Raw genomic sequence first — 17,410 nt, 5'->3', positions numbered from 1 at the left:
CAAATAGTGATACAATCGTACGTATATTATTCCTGCGCAGATCTTGTTTCGCCCGGCAAATAACTATATTGTTCATGTATTGATCAATATCAGTATTTTGTCATCCTAATTTTATTAGTAGCTCTTTTGTTGTGTTGAAACTATTAGCGGTATCGATTTTGGAAAAATCGTTCTAATTTAAAATAGATGCTTTGAGTAGGTACGCGAGTCTTCCATTGGTGTTGATTACCTCCAGATCGAAGATGTACTGAATAAAATTTTATTTAATTATGGGTTATTGAAAACATTTGAATGAGAGCTGCGCTGAATTAGGGAACGAAATCTTCCCAGTAGATTTTTTATTCTATTCATTAGACGCTAAATAGTGGCCTTAAAAAATGTTCATTTTTATTGATTTTTAAAAATTCGGATAAATTTTTCTTGTATTAGATTTATCTGTGTATTTTTTTAAGTTGGTACTCGGGAAAGAAAGTAGCGCGTGAGTAACGGCTTGGCCAAGAAGCAGTTCCCCAGCGCGTGTAAGAGTCAGTTTTCCGACCTCGGGTGTCAGGGTAACTTTAACCAAAGGGGCACTATGGGAGCACGCGCTATTCATGCCAACGCTGAACTCCATGATACGAACGCTAGGCGCTATCCCTGTGAACGCCTCGTGTGGCTTTAAATACTCTAAACTGGTACTTCTGTGTTACGCTGTGCCGGATCCAAGATGTTAAATTCAAATTTAACTGCAATATTTCCTTGGTTGAAACTTGCGCTAGAGAGCTCACTGTGCTGTGCAAGTGTGCATAGTATCAAGTGTTGCTATAAACTTGTACGACTTCGTTGCACTGCAGTGCCTTTACACGCAGTTATCTATAACTTAAATGTACTATAGTATACGCTTCAGGTGCCACGACTCCTGTACATTAATTTAAATGACCTGTACGCTTCAGGTGCCACCACGCCTGTACATTAATTTAAATGAATTGTACGCTTCAGGTGCCACCACTCCTGTACAGTAATTTAAATGACCTGTACGCTTCAGGTGCCACCACGCCTGTACATTAATTTAAATGAATTGTACGCTTCAGGTGCCACCACTCCTGTACATTAATTTAAATGACCTGTACGCATCAGGCGCCACCACGCCTGTACGCAAAATATCCGCCCATGAGTTCGAGAAAGGAGGTCTGGTGAAGCCCATCGTGACGACCATCGACGGCACTCCCACCTTCCTCTCACCATCTCCCCATGACCATCATCTTGCCCTCATGCACAAGGTTGGTCTGCTTGCCTTTCTGCATTAAGAATTACCCATAATTTTCTTGTACGATGATTACAATATTTGTGTGACGGGCTTCAAATATATTTTTCGTTCATTGAATGCAATCAAAGATCTCATTTGTTGGAACTCTATGCGTAATTATTTTACGTCCTTTTAATGTAAACAATTCCTACAGAAAATTTAGGGTGATAAGTAGAAATTGCTTTGGGTTCTTAACTGAGAAATTAATCATGGATTAAAGCGCTAAAAGCTTTATTAAAAATCCACTTGGCTATGACTTGATTTATTCGAACTTTTCCACATATCACGGCAGTTCGTATACCGAGGATGAAAAATGAATTAGCATCATGTATGAGCTCATGAAGTTTCACCAAGCGCATGTAGCTGGCTACTCTACTTAGGTCCTACAGAGAACGTCTCTTTCGCTGCTTTCAAAACGTGACATTAGTTGGTCGTTTACCTTGCACAAAAATTCGCTGTCGTAAAATTTTAAAGAGAAAATGATCCGAATTTTAAATTTATTAGCGGTTGAATGTTACCAAAACACCATGATTTAAACTATTTAAATAGCCATTTAGTAGTTGTTACATAATTCTGTTTTCAAATCTTCGTGATTTAAACTATTTGAATAGCATAGCATAATTCTGAAGAAGCCATTTTCATTTAGTATACGAACATATTCAGTGTTGAGTACCTCGAGATATTCTTGTCTCGCTCGTGAGAAGTTGGTCGCGATACCGTCTCGAAGTTCCTATGTTGACGCAATCATTCTGCTCGGTCTGCAACGGGGAGGGATGTGTTGCTGGGGGCTGCCGATGAAAAATAGAAGCGGCACTGAATAATAAAAAGGGTCCAGACGAGCGGTTCTATTTCTGTCCTGCTTGGGCAACAAGCGAGAGTCTCAGTACGACAGGAGATTCGCCTGCTACAGTATCGCGCAATCTAATGGATGTCAGTGCAGCGTCGAGCCGTTTTGTTGTCGGATACGATTTTTTAGGATACTTCAATTAAGATTTTAGGACATTCGCATGAGTTTTCATGCAATGGCAAGTGAAGGAGAACAACCGGATTATGTATACTTTCGATTGGCTGCCGTTGATTCTACTACAAATAATTATTCGAGCCCATTTACGGGATTTTACTTACTATTGCACTACCCTTCAAGATTTATGGAATCAAATTCTTACACGTGTCTATTTGCATTATCTGGGAATTAGTTACTTTTCTTCCAGCTTGAAGGTTGTTATACCTGAATTTTCTGCTTTACTTGTTATGCAAAAGATTCATTTCAAAAAATATAATTGAATTATTTTTCATAGTTTCCAGTATCAACTGTTCCCTATAAAAAAAGCTCTATTCGTTTTTCTTCTTCAAAGAACAACATCGTGAGGGGAACGTTTCAGCCCCGGATGCGCCAATGAAATGGTCTTATATCTTATCAAAACATTGCTATTTTTCAGTCTTCTCTCTGCTGATACCCGACTGTTGAACGGGCATAAAAAATAAGAGAAATGATTCTGACATCAGCTGTCTGCTCGAGCTGGCCTCGGTAATTTATTGGACTCGTATTTTTTGCAGCTATCGAACCTCTCAGGAAATTGTTTTCTTTTTACTTCGAACATGAAAACCGCGCCCGCCGCGTTGTTTTTATGGGTCCGGCTTTCTTTGCAGCTCTCGCTTTCTTCGCGATGAACGCACGAATACAAAATAAATTGTTTTAATTCTCGCCTAAAAACTGATTTGTTTGATTGGATGAAATTTTCGCCTGAGAAAATGTCATTATACGTTGTTTTTTTTTCACCTCAACACGAGGTGAAATTTTCCCGCATCACGAGCTACGACCAGAATGTGCAAGATTAATTTTTATGAAAACTAGATTTTTTGTCAGTATCAAATATCAATCATGCCATTTTTTATGTTTAGGTGCGCCGCAAGTCACGACCTGAGCTCAAAGGCCTGGACGAGCGGGAACTCATCTTCATGTTGGTTAAAGACATATTCAACGAGCTGGACATACGGTCGCTGTGCCATAAAATCTTGCAGAACGTCTCTATTTTAACCAGAGCAGATCGCTGCTCACTGTTCCTGGTGCAGGGCGAAAAGGTGAGAAATACAATTATATTTCTTTGAACGTCTAAACGTTAGTCATGTTCAAAAATACACATTCAAAAAAATTAACTCGCAAAAAAATCAATTTAAATGTGTCGTGTGCACAGTTGTTGTTAAACAGTCTTTTTCTTGTAAACTTGCTACCAAAGATCAGCTTTGAAATGATTCTCGCAGAATCAACAATTATTGAACCCCGCATATTTTCAGCATTTTTTCCCCATTCTGACCTTCCGTTATTGTTTTGCCTCTGCAAACCCCTTTTTTCCGATCAAGAAATTATATAGATCCATGCGAATTTTTATGAAATTTTTTATTGTTTTACATCAAGTTGTGAAAATTCTTTTTTTGAAGAATTGAATAATAAAGACGTTGAAAACATCTATTAGATTCTTGGTAATTTTTGCCATATTATTTAACTGCTATTGAATTATTGCTAAAAATGAAGGATATTTCTCGCGTCCTTCGTCAGGATTCCCCTAACCGGTGCCTGGTGTCGACGCTGTTCGACGTGAGCCCGGACTCGACGGTCGAGGAGATGCACGAGAAGGAGGAGATCAGGATACCCTGGGGCAGCGGCATCATAGGATACGTCGGCGAGACCGGCGCCATGCTCAACATACCCGACGCATATCAGGTTAATGGAATAAAAATAATAAATAAATTAAGAATTCCATTCGTTGATCTAATGGTCTTTTCAAATTCATGCTTATAGTCAACTTATCCGACCAGGTTACTTGATGACTGGAAATTAATGCATCTGTGGAACCGACGGGTATTCAAGCGCATGCCTGTAAGCTTTTCAAACGCATATCAAGTTACTTGATCTCCTGAAGTGAATGCCTTTGTTAATTTTATGTTTTTAATTTATTTTCATGCTTCTTGTAAAATTATGCTTCGCAAATCAGGTTTTCTGATCACTGAAAAATGAAAATGAATGCATTTGTCGACCAGAAGTTTTTTCATACGCATGTTTTAAACTTGCATCGTATGTCAGGTTGCGACTTCAGTAGAAGTGAACGCATTCGTTGAAACTAGTTTTCGTGTACGCATATTAGTCGTTAAACGTACCCGAGACTATCAATGAGTTTGGCTGAGAATAGACAATTTTTACATCTAAATATTTATTAATGTAGCCCGAATTCACATTCTTAAAAATTTGTATTGTCATATTTATAAATTAGCTCATGCCTGATCTCTTGTTGATTTTGTAAGATCTCGTTCAATGATTAGAGATCAAAATCTTCATTGTTTGAAGTAAACAATACTAGGCAGTAAGCACAGTACGCTCAGCTGTATTGAACTGCCGAGACTCAAGATCTTTGTGGTCACCGTCGCCAATAAAGACCACAAACACGCCTCACAAGTTTACTGTGTAAACATCGCTGGCTGGAACCTAGCGTTCTCTCGGGCGCCAGACTCTGCAGTGCTCAGGCCTTTCTTTAAAAAAAAAAAATACTTTTTGGATGCTCCGACGATAGCGCCAGTTGGCATGCATGCATTTCGCAGCCCTACTCACAATATTTCTACCTAAACACTTGGTTTATTATAGACTAGTGGTTGCCAGGAGCTCGTCATCCTAGCCGACAATCCATTCTGAAATTTGTGATCTAAGATTTAATTTGTTTTTCTTACTGTCCACATTTCAGAATAACATTATTAAGTTTTTAAAGGGGTTTTATCGATGATCATAGTATAAAACTCATTGAACGATGTTCAATGAATTCTATAATATGATCATCGTTAAATTTGAAGCGTTTTATCGTTTTTTAACGTTGTTTTTAGATGATTATTGTGTAAATTTATATATAAATTAAATTATACCGTTTAAGCATTGCACTAACAAAAATAAAAAATTACTCCTTTACAATTACAAGTCAATACTTTAAACCCATTGAAAATTATTGCATTTCAAGTTTGTTAGTGCATTTCAACTTTAAAGACATTTTTGGAGAATGCGTCTTGTTGTGTTTTTTCATTGATAAATGTTGCTCTTAGCTTGGATAATTATCTACAATTTCTACTTGATAGCAATAAACTTCAATAAATCGTAGATTTCCCTTTCCGCGAAATTGACTGATTTTTATAAAAGATTTTATCGTATTATTTTACTGTGATATTTTAAAATTTATTTTTAGGAATTACAGTCCAACCACCAAGTAGTTGTCTTATTTTGTATGCACAACTTTCACTTTATGACTTCAATAAATCCTAAATTTTCTTTTCTTAGTAATTGACTAAATTTTTAAATATTATTTTGCACAATTTAATCATGGTTTCGAAATTGATAAATTAGGACGCGCGTTTCAACCACGACGTCGACGCCATGACAGGCTACAAGACGCGGTCTCTGCTCTGTATGCCCATCATAGACTCGAGCTACGAGGTCATCGGCGTAGCTCAGGTGAGCATTACAAGTTATAATATACTTAGCCATACTATGCTATGTTGTATAGTATTTTACTACTATAATATTATTATAGACTCGAGCTATACGAGGTCATCGGTGTAGCTCAGGTCAGCATTACTAAGTTATAATAAACTTAGCCATGCTATAATATGTTTATGGTATTTTACTACTATAATACACACTACCAATAATGATACCATAGAAAATATTTTCTTTACATAGGCAGAAAGTTACTATATATTTGTTATACTTATAATTCATGGGAGATCCCAGGATTTTATTATTGACGAATCTGAACGTTCTGCACATTTGATTACAAATTTGAAATTCAATGCAGCTTGCTCGCTACTACGTTATCCATTAAGATTGAAAAAGTTGAATACAATTTTTTTGTTTTACACTTATTTATTTTAAATAAACTTTATTCGATGAGAGTGTAAGCAACGTCGCATTCATGCTTTACTGTGAAGAAAAGCACGTGCTCGTAGCGAGCATATGCGAATTGTGCGAACTTATGAGAATAGTCGCTATCAGTGGGCTTTTTTTGCTTATAAGTTCTTGCCTACTTTATTTTGTATTCTATTCGGTACGACCTTCACCCTCCCGTGAACTCTTTCAAGACATAAATCAAATAACTGAAAAATTAAGTCACCAAATACTCTTTCACGCAGTTGACTTGATTCGTCGTTTATGCCGGGTTTTCCATGCACGACTCTAGCTTTTGTAACTGACCAACAATTTCGATTTTGATACTTACGCTTGTCAATTTTTAGATTCAATTTTGTTATCAATTGATGCCATGTTCTCAGGTGATCAACAAAAAGGATGGCAGTTGTTTCACTCATGCCGATGAGAAAGTTTTCGAGTCTTACCTCCAGTTCTGCGGCATCAGCATCAAGAACGCTCAGCTCTACGAACGCTCACAACTTGAAGTCAAAAGAAACCAAGTAAGATCGTGAACCTGCTCATCTTTGGAAAATCGTTTCTAAACGCGTGATAATTTTCATTTGTTATAAGATTTTACCATATTTTAATAATTTCGGTATGATTATATCCGCCCGAAACTATCATGTACCATGAATCGTTGTACTTCAGTTTAGCCTAATTTTTCTTCTTGTTTAATAATAGTTCTCTGTTATTTGCATCTTTCAACAGGTTTTACTTGACTTGGCGCGAATCATCTTCGAGGAGCAGAGTACAATCGAGCAAATGGTGTATCGGATCATGATCCACATGCAGAGCCTTCTGCAGTGCGTCAGAGTACAAGTGAGGCTTGCTACATATCCTATTTATTGTTGATCCAACATACGTATTATCATTATATGCATTATCTGCTTACGCATGATCAATCTCTAATTGATGCCAAGGATATTTTCATGACTTTCATTAATGGTTCAGGTTCTCTTTTATACCAAGGAAATTTATTTCTACATGCTAGGTTACTGAATGTTGTGCGTTATTTTAATCTAACATTGGAGCTTCTCTCTTTGATATACGCACACCTGTGCCAGATTTTGTTGACTGACGAGCGGCACTCGTTTTCGCGCGTGTTCGACTTGGAAGTTAACGACATGGAGGCGGAGGACGCGGAGACTCGCACCAGCCCCTACGAGTGGCGCTTCCCTATCAACATCGGTATCACGGGCCTTGTCGCTAACACCGGGCAGGTGCGTCTCAAGTTTGATCATTGTCTCTATTATTTCTATCAATCATAATCTGGAAGCAAAAAGTTGTTGAAGTTCCGTTTAGCCATCCTGGGGCTGTACTATCAGAAATAGTTATGAGTTCTTACTCCGTCAGCTTATCACGGACGGCTTTTCAGGGTAAACTCACCGATCATAGACGAGAAATAGGCCGCTACTAACACTTGTGCCGCTACGTGTACTTTAGCCGATAAGTGTAGTTAGGCTATTACGTGTCCTTAAGCAAGTTTCGATAGTACGGCCCCAAAAACAAGTGTTTGAAGGTTCTACGCAAACTTTGCGGTCCACTTGGGCTTTCGGATGATGATTGTTTTCCCCGAGCAGACCATAAACATCCCCGACGCGTACGCGGACGAGCGCTTCGACCAGGAGACAGACAAAGGCACGAATTTCCGGCACCGGTCGATTTTATGCCAAGCGATCCGCAACACTTCCGGCAAGATCTTGGGCGTTGTGCAGCTCATCAATAAGTTCGATAATCTCGCCTTCACCAAAAACGATGAGAACTTTTTGGAAGCTTTCGCCATCTTTTGTGGCATGGGGCTCCACAACACCCACATGTGAGGACTTTTTTTATTTTTGAGTTATCATTTACTCCAACTAATCGACGTTCTTTCTTCAGCCTAATTACAATTTCTTTAATTGTCAGGTCGTTAAATTTGAAAATAGTTAACATATATTCTAATAGTGAATGACAACATGTGAAGCTGAAGATATTTGTAGGAAAAGCTATTCTTATGAACAGCTTTAATATGTGGTGATAATTGCTTGTGATCCAATAGTCCACGTTCCTTATTAGTTACCGTTATCATGTGTATGGCAGGTACGAGAAGGCGATGACGGCGATCGCTAAACAGAACGTGACGCTCGACGTGCTGAGCTACCACGCCACGGCGTCCAAGGAGTTAGCGTTGGAGCTCAAGGTAGGGCGACGTCATTTACACCAACGACTGTTTTATCAAGAATAATTGCAGGTAATTTATATAACTGTCCATGATCGTTACGCTCAAGGTGGGGGCAACGAGGCCAAGCTAACCATACAGTCCCTCCGGCACTGGTGTTCTTCAGATTTGTTAAGGTATCGGAGTCGTTCTAATTTTGCTGTGGGTATATAGTGATGTGTTCGTTTGAATGTGATTCATACGTACTGGAATATTTTGAATTTGAATCCTTTGTGATTTTAAAGTAGACTTCAATGATTATAGACTGCGCCGTGTTTGACATGTTTTTTTTGCGCCGACTAAAGGAGAAAGTCACAAGTTCTTCATATATTTTAAGAAGAAAATAATCGAAGTAAGGAAGTCACGACGCAACTGGGAGCATTTAATAACTCTCGTTTAAATTTTGTATTTTGAGAGCAGCTTGGTTATTTTAGCGCGGCTTCTGGGCAGCGAAACTCTCCTCTTATAAAGCGCCAGAAGAAAAATGATCTGCCCTTAGCTTCATGAAAAGTCAGCGCTTATTTTATGGAGCGCTTCGTAAAGAATGGACGATAAATGTTAAGGACACTATAAACGAGGATCCTTGCAATAGTTTATTACCTTTTATTTCAAGGGGCTTTAGTAATGTTGGTAGCTTTTGGAAACGAGCTTTGGTTTTACATTGTCTTGTTAGAATTTCTATGTAACAAATTATAAATGCTCCTTGCGGGATGTAGGTTCAATTTTACAAAGTAATTAAACTTGAACTCATTCAGTTTTACTGAAAAATTCATTAATGCATATTTTGTAGTTTTACTTGTGAGTTTTTATTGTCGACCGACAGTGGTTGTTTGATTTTCCGTTCCTCAACGTCACTCTCAAAACCATAGTATTTCCATTTGCATTCACATTCACCAAAATGAAATGTGTTGCTTGGATATTTAGTTGGAATCAAGTAGAAACTTGAGTGCTAGTTTTGATTTTGGCATCCGATTAATTAAAATTAATTATTTTTAATTAATAATATATATTAAAAGTTATTAGTTAATTATTCAATCTATGAAATTATTACTTAATTAATAAATCTCCGAACAATATTATCTCTCGAATACGAATTATGAAAAAGGTCAGCATGTCATTGCAAGTTAATAAAATATTGAGAGTAAAACCCGTGGAGTTTTGCTGTTCTGAGATCATGGTTGTAGAAGACGCAGGCTTATTCACCTTTATGTAATTAATTTTTCACTTGTAAAATATTATCTCTCATTGATTGTCTAGGTTAAGATTGCTAATGAAGGGTATCTTCATCATAATGTCATTTGTTTTCCTGTTATTTATGACAGAACTATATGTATTATACCGTATGCCTTAATCCGGTATAGTTACCAAAACCACTATACAGTTTAAAACCATTCTTCAGCACACAGCTCTTTTTTGTTAGAGTTCACTCTAAGTTATTTCTTGTTTGATAAATACGTACTATGATTTCAAATAATAGTTAATTTTCAATCATTTTTCTGATCATATTTTCTAATTTGACACAGGCCTGCAAAGTACCTCCAGCGTCGGTGTTGCGGCTACATGACTTCAAGTTTGACGACTTCTCTCTCGACGACGACGGCACGCTCAAGGTATCAACATTATTTATTATTTTTTAATTCCTTATGTCATTTTTTCATTAGTTATCTCATTAACGATTATCCGCAAAGCAACCAGTGATGTTGGTCCTTGTCAATATCCTGATTCAATATGTAGTCGAAGTTCTAAGATAGAACGCATTTAATGACTCTTATAACATGCATCGTCAACAGAAATGATTGCAGTCTATCCCAGTGATAGGATTTACTTAAGTTTGAAAGCACAAATTTTCCACTGTAAACAATTAGAACTTCATTTTCACATATTTTGATACTCTAACGGTATCAATTTTTATTTATATGCTGCGGGACAATTCAACGTGTTATTGGGTTTTGAAGTTTATCCTGGATTTTTTGTAACAATGTTCCTGGCCTATAAGTTTATTTTCGTCTTGATTTAAATCGTAAAAACTATTCAGCACCCATACTGCTCAATTTATCAAATTTTTCGAGCGCTGCAACTTAAAAGCATATACCTTATATGTTGTATACCTTGTATGTTGTATAGGTACCTTATATGTTATAAGTGTTGATGTAATATTTCAGGCGATTAAAGGCTATTAGCAGAGGTGGGCAGTAGCGCGCTACATTTTCGGTAGCGGCGCTACATTTAAGGCAATGTAGCGGTAGCGCCCGCTACATATTTAAGTAGCGACACGAGGTTTTGCCGCTACAGCGCTACCGTTACATTTATAGATAAAGCCTTCAGATTTTACTTAATAGTATTAAATATTATTTAAAAATCAGCATATTACATACATAATATAAATTAAGAATAAAACTACGAAAGATTTCGGTGTAATGTTGTCAACCTCAGCCTGTTCCTAGTGTCAACATGTTAGTTGTTACTTGTTAAGTTGTGACCAGTTACCACTTACAGGTATTTTTTCATGTTTCAGTTTGCTTACAGTTATTTTCACACAGTTAATTCTATGTTTCACCTTCCCTACATGGATGTCTACTTTAATCTACCAATCTCAAAAATAATCCACATATATATACAAACAAAAGACTGATTTTTAGCGCATTTTCTCATTTATGAAAAAAATACACTATTGTGCTCGCCATGTCCGTCTGTCTGTCCGTCCGTGACTTCATGTTTTCGTCGACGAGAAAATGCGCTCTCTGTCACTCACTGCAGTGAGTACCGAGTTATATTTTTTATATGTATATGTGGATAATTTTTGAGATTGGTAGTTTAAAGTAGACATCCATGTAGGGAAGGTAAAATATAAAATAACTAACTTTTATTTACTGTATCTAACCCGTACTAGTTCGGTTAAGTTAATTGCAATAAAGTTGCATTGATATGTTATAAAAATGTTTTATTATCATTAAATGTTTATGAGTAAATCCCAATAGCAGAACAATAAATATTTAGAGATTTCCAATAATTTTGGCCATTGTAGCGGCTAATGTACCGGCGATACATTTTACTGTAGCGGTAGCGGTAGCGCCCGCTACAATCTAGTGGATGTAGCGGTAGCGGTAGCGCCCGCTACATTTAGAGCATGTAGCGGTAGCGGTAGCGCCCGCTACATTTAGAGCATGTAGCGGTAGCGGTAGCGGCCGCTACATTTAGAGCATGTAGCGGTAGCGGTAGCGGCCGCTACATTTCAAAGTAGCGCTGCCCAGCTCTGGCTATTAGTGACATTTTAACCTGAGCCGCTTAAATATTACGATGCGCAGGCGTGTTTAAGGATGTTCACGGACTTGGACCTGATCCAGCGTTTCCACATTGATGAACTCGTGCTGTGCCGCTGGCTGCTGAGCGTCAAGAAGAACTACAGGGACGTCACCTACCACAACTGGAGACATGCATTCAACGTCGCCCAGATGATGTTCGTTATCTTGACCGTAAGTACCGTGCACATTATGTATGTTTTTAATGACTGGAATGACATAAATTTGTAATTACTGTAATACGGTATATTTCAATGACTGAAATAACGTATGACATTCTTAAGGATTGGAATGACATAAATGTGTTGTTAATGAAATAACGTATATTTCAATGACTGAAATTAAGTATTTTTAATGACTGGAATGACATCAATCAGTAATTACAGATATAGCATATATTTCAATGACTGAAATGCGTATTTTTAATGACTGGAATGACATAAATTTGTAATTACTGAAATAACGTATATTTAAATGACAGAAATGACGTATTTTTAATGACTGGAATGACATAAATTTTTAATTACTGAAATAACGTATATTTCAATGACTGAAATGACGTATTTTTAATGACTAGAATGACATAAATTTGTGATTAGTGTAATAACGTATATTTCAATAACTGGATTGACGTATTTTTAATTACTGGAATGTATGAGGTCACGCAATTATTGGTTCATCCTTAAATCAATGTCAAGTTTGGACACTGATTTAAAAGGTACGAGATTGAGTTTATTATTATCGATGATTATTCAATTTCATCCTTGGCATGAATTATTCTATTTGTATTGCCTATGCTACTCTCGTTGTCATGCCTCATTATTGTAAAGAGGGTCGCTTTCATCTCAAATGCGTATTTTCTTCCTATCAGAGACACCAGGATTAAGTAGCTTGGGTCCATTGATTCCTATAAGCGATTTTTATTTTAATATTGAACATAATTGAGACAAAATCTACTTTAACGACCATGTTGCGTACATTTTGAGATGAAACTTTTCAATTAAAAGTTAAGTATACGTGTCTGAAAAATGCATATTACTTATATTTTTGACATTATTTACTTAGTTTGGACATTATTTTGCAAACTTTAAACTTTATTTTCTGCCCACAGAAGACGAAGTGGTGGAAAGTGTTGGGAGAAATGGAATGTGTGGCGCTGATAATTGCCTGCCTCTGCCACGACCTCGATCACAGAGGCACCAACAACTCCTTCCAAATCAGGTTCATTTCACTTCTTTTGTATTTACTGGATCTTAGCATTAGAATCACTCTACGTATTAATTCGAAAAATTAATGAGAACTATAAATAAAAGAAAATACCGCAAAAATTCACCATATGTTTGTAGAAAATGTCTCGGAGTCCAGCTACACCATCAAATCATCAATCAGAAACACTTGAAACTAATGACTGAAATGAAAGTAAAATGTAAAAAAATTTTAGTAAAGAAAACTTCATGAGCTTGATTTGGCTTTGAAATTTCAATTCCGACGAATTTTTTGCTGCGTTAAATATTTTTAGTTTTATGCCTGCTAAATTTTTTGGTACTTTTCTCTCGCTTGTACCTATATTTTAGGATTCCCAAGCTGACGATCTAGCTGGACTCCGAAACGTTTCCGAATAAGATTTGATGAATCTTGTTGGGATTTTTTTCTGAAGATCTAAATGTGAATCAGGAATCGAGCGTTCTTTAGTCGATTTAGGCTTTCAAGTAGCGCTCGCGTCCTTTTTACTATTTAAATTTGCTAGCTTTATGTTGTAAATCAGCGTGATGCCTATATAAATGCCTGCAAATTTAGTTTTACCATGTAGAAGCTGCCATTTCTCCACTTATGAAACAAAGCCTCATTATTATCAGAAAATCGTATTGTCTCTCCATCCTAAAATTTAAAGACCTAATTGTAACGTAAACCCCCCATCTTTGACGCGATTTCCTGTTGTTTTCCATTGTCCTAACCGTTCACAATTCGACCAGAGCGTCGTCGCCGCTAGCGCAGCTGTACTCAACTTCGACGATGGAGCATCACCACTTCGACCAGTCCCTCATGATCCTCAACACGTCGGGTAACCGCATCCTGAGTCAGTGTACGAGCGAAGAGTTCAGCAGAATTGTTGCTGTATTGGAGGAGGCCATTTTAGCTACAGACCTCGCTGTCTATTTCAAGTGAGAGCCTTTCGTAACGCCTAAGATAATCTTTCTCTTCAATCTTCGATACTTAGTACCGTTTCACTTAACATAGTGATCTCGGCGCTGAAGTGTAGGCCTGTCGTGGCCTGTCGCCGATATACTTAGTGATATACAAAATAATCGAGGAAGCGAGACGAGGAATTCATTCATTAATGATTTTTTTACCCAGGAAACGCCCCGAGTTCTTCAAACTTGTTTCGTCAGGAGAGTACGACTGGTGCAAAGAGGAGCACAGGTCACAGCTCAGGGCGATGACGATGACGGCCTGTGACATCGCTGCCATCACCAAGCCCTGGGAGGTGCAGAAGAAGGTCGCCGAACTTGTCGCCAATGAGTTCTTCGAGCAGGGCGACATTGAGAAAGAAAAGCTCAAAATAACCCCAATTGTGAGTGAGAAATGCACTTCGTAGCATGACACACGCGCATAAAACTAATTTTCTAGAGTATTTTATGAGTGATGTTAATGTCTAATGATAACCTTGCGTGCAGGACATGATGAACCGCGACAAGCGGGATAAATTGCCTGCCATGCAAGTCAACTTTATCGACACCATCTGCCTGCCGGTTTATGAGGTATGTCCTATCATTTGAAATTGAGCACATTACCGTAATATAGTTAGTATGCTACAACTATCGTATCGCAATTTACTTTAGTTTTGTCGTGTATCGCAATTTAGTTTGTTGTTTTAAAAATCAAATGGAAAATTTACGTCTCGCAAGAAATGAGATTTGATCATAGCGAAGTACTTATGATAGTAAGGTTCATTGTGCATCACATTTAAGATTTCCGTTTTAAAAACAAATTGAGAAATCAACGTGCAACATGAAATGAAACTTTATCATAGTGAAGTACTTTTAATGGTACAGAATCTGGCGGAGGTGTCATCGGACTTGCAGCCTCTGCTAGATGGAGTGAAGGCTAACAGAGCGCGGTGGGAGGCGCTGGCTGCCGAGTCTTGCCCGGAGAACAACAACTCGCTACCGCAGCATCGCCAGTGACACAAGCCCCTCTGGACGCGCGTTTTGTTCGGCCAAAAACTGTCGCGTCCGTGAATCTAGGGTGGCCTTCAGTGAACTGAACCTAAGTGAACTAATTCACTAAAGTCATCACTTCCATGAAACTTGGGACGGTTTTCAGTGAACATTATTGAACTGAACGCAGTGGGATTAAACAACAGTGAATTTAGTTGTCGACATGAACAGCTGTAAATCTTAACCTTCGAAAAAATAAAGTGGTGAATTTTAGAACGGTGAAGGAGACTTGCAATGAAATGTTAAAGTCGTTACGGTAGCGAAAATCCGTCACTAATTTATTTATCCCGCGTTGTTAGTCGTGATTTTTCTCGCCGTTGGTTCTAACTTCTTCTGAAGACGCGAGTTTTTTTTAACCTATTGCACGGTTGTATTCTCCGAAGTCAATGTTTCCTCGTTGCCTAGCAACATCATCACAATTTCCTACCTCTACTATTGCACGCAAAGCTCCTCCTTGTGCCCTAGTTGACTAGTAGCATATCGCATCAGCGTGTCTTCATACTACTGAAACACATGATAATCTTACTTCAGTCATAGAATTCCTATCGAATTCTACAAATAGTTTCTCGTGAAGTCAAATCAAGTTATATCGCTGGCATTCACTTGGTTCATGAAAAGTATCTCGTTTGTTCTAAAACGCAGAAATATTAAGTATCCAAAAGTAACATTGGAATTAAAACAGGCAAATTTAATCGTGAATGACTTAGATGAAATAGTATTGTTCGCTCGGACTGTGATAAACTAACCTCTTTATTAGGGCGAACGTTCTCGCTGAAAAGACAGTTGACAAGTGCAAATAGTTTTCTATTCCTACCTAGAAATAGGCTTTTCACAGTGTTACGATGCGAACTTCTATATATAATTTAAACTTAACTGTTGTTCGAATTATGTGCATTATTTTACTACGTTTTTTTATTCAGTGTCTTCTGATGTTAAATTTGTAAGGAAATTGCGATCGCAATTATTACATTTATTATTTTTTTGCGATTTGAAAAACGGGTGAATTTGATTGCAGTAACTAATATCGTTTAAAGTAAACGAGTTTAGATCCATATGGAAATTAATTTATATATATGTATCCATGAATGTTGTATGGAGCCTTCGATGTTATTTTTGTGATCATTCGTCCAATCATGTCCCATGAAATCGTTAGCTTTCGAAATGCGACTACTTTTGCGGACGCCTGAGCTGGACATGAATTACGGTAATGACCATATACTATTTGATTGTTAGTAAGTAGGCATTGCATCATACTTGAACCATCGTTACAAACTATTCTGTCAAAAAATTGATCTAGTCTATATCAAGAATCATGCTCAGAAAAGAGAACTTATGGATCACATTTTTAGCCCACCAGTTAGGATATTACGACCTGATCTATATGCACACGAAATCTGTGTAGTCAAATTTGTCATGGTCAAATTCATTGCCAACTGGAATAATTATGTGCGCATGCTTTTAGCAGTAGTTTGGTGTCCTGCATTGTTTTTAGTTCCGCACGGTACATTATTAGGTTCTTACAAAAGAAGTACCGTCGGCAAATTTTGAGGTGATCTGGTTTCCCTTGCTTCTTTTTTGTCTTGCAACTATCTATTTACGGGACTGCTACGTCAAATCATCTCTCACTTATTTCCCTCTCTCAATGTGCCTTAAAACTATCATGTGTGTAAATTTCTGCATCTCTACTCTATAGCTTCCTCTGCTTGTACATCACTTCGTGCTCAATGGAAATTCTGACGTAAGATCTTGCAATTGATAGAATAGTGATTCTGTGTGATGTAGCAATACCTTTTTCCCTCTGAATAAAGATAGCTACCTGCTAGCTCCATTCACTGCAGTTTCTAGTAGCGTAGTAACGCTCTTGAAACATGGCGCGGCAGTAAACTAAAGCCCATGTGTGGAAATCTTTCAACCTTTAAAAAGCTTTTCTTCAAAATCGAACAATGCTAGTAACTATGAATATAGGTTCTCGGGGGCGTAACGTGTAGGGAAATAGAAAGATTGCCGTTATTTCTACAATCTTGCCATAATCCAACTGTTCAACGATGTTTTTGCAGGTATTGACTTAAAAATTTGGCTATGCTACCCAAATACAAACTTTTTCTTATGCGCTTTTGTTGAAGATGATAGCTTCTTCTACATATGTAATTCGCATTCTGCCATGTCGTATGTATATAAGTGTATAATTTGTAGCTATTATTTGATTTATCTCGTATGTAAATATCGAACATGTATTTCAGTCTGTAGTGTTATAAAGTTACTGCGTAAGTACACATTTAAAATAACTCGAAAGATTATGACCCCAACGTACATTAGGTACTGCTGTTAAGGTAAGAATTCTTCCAAGATACACGGCATTCATATCTTTCCTGATATCTATGAGTATGAATAGACTCCATTCCGCTCCGTTCTATTTATATAAAAGATAAATTTTCCAACAGAGTTCAGAGTAGCCCAGTGGTTAAAGTT

The 17,410-nt window shown here is 37.5% G+C and overlaps 1 protein-coding gene across 4 annotated transcripts in view; it reads left to right on the top strand.

Moving 5' to 3' along the window:
* The window catches only part of LOC108679525 (dual 3',5'-cyclic-AMP and -GMP phosphodiesterase 11-like), a 67,705-nt gene extending 50,330 nt beyond the window's left edge, over positions 1-17,375 (top strand). For 3 of the 4 annotated variants that reach the window (XM_047885586.1, XM_018168155.2, XM_047885583.1), the window contains exons 5-20: positions 1,117-1,259; positions 3,188-3,367; positions 3,843-4,007; positions 5,667-5,774; positions 6,590-6,727; positions 6,936-7,046; positions 7,292-7,447; positions 7,808-8,043; positions 8,307-8,406; positions 9,948-10,034; positions 11,730-11,897; positions 12,835-12,944; positions 13,697-13,885; positions 14,079-14,295; positions 14,399-14,482; positions 14,777-17,375. In XM_047885586.1, coding sequence (XP_047741542.1) covers positions 1,117-1,259; positions 3,188-3,367; positions 3,843-4,007; positions 5,667-5,774; positions 6,590-6,727; positions 6,936-7,046; positions 7,292-7,447; positions 7,808-8,043; positions 8,307-8,406; positions 9,948-10,034; positions 11,730-11,897; positions 12,835-12,944; positions 13,697-13,885; positions 14,079-14,295; positions 14,399-14,482; positions 14,777-14,908 — 2,324 coding nt within the window. In that variant the 3' untranslated portion in view covers positions 14,909-17,375. Of the gene's footprint in view, positions 1-978; positions 994-1,116; positions 1,260-3,187; positions 3,368-3,842; positions 4,008-5,666; positions 5,775-6,589; positions 6,728-6,935; positions 7,047-7,291; positions 7,448-7,807; positions 8,044-8,306; positions 8,407-9,947; positions 10,035-11,729; positions 11,898-12,834; positions 12,945-13,696; positions 13,886-14,078; positions 14,296-14,398; positions 14,483-14,776 lie in introns of all 4 variants that reach the window. The other variant, XM_047885585.1, reaches the window with a different exon arrangement.
* The last annotated feature ends 35 nt before the right edge of the window (positions 17,376-17,410 follow it).

The sequence above is a fragment of the Hyalella azteca genome, unplaced genomic scaffold (genome assembly GCF_000764305.2).
Source record: "Hyalella azteca isolate HAZT.00-mixed unplaced genomic scaffold, Hazt_2.0.2 contig2480, whole genome shotgun sequence".
Lineage (NCBI taxonomy): Eukaryota > Metazoa > Arthropoda > Malacostraca > Amphipoda > Hyalellidae > Hyalella > Hyalella azteca.
The sequence above is the reverse complement of the archived record's forward strand: the minus strand, read 5'-3'. Positions and strand labels throughout refer to the sequence as shown.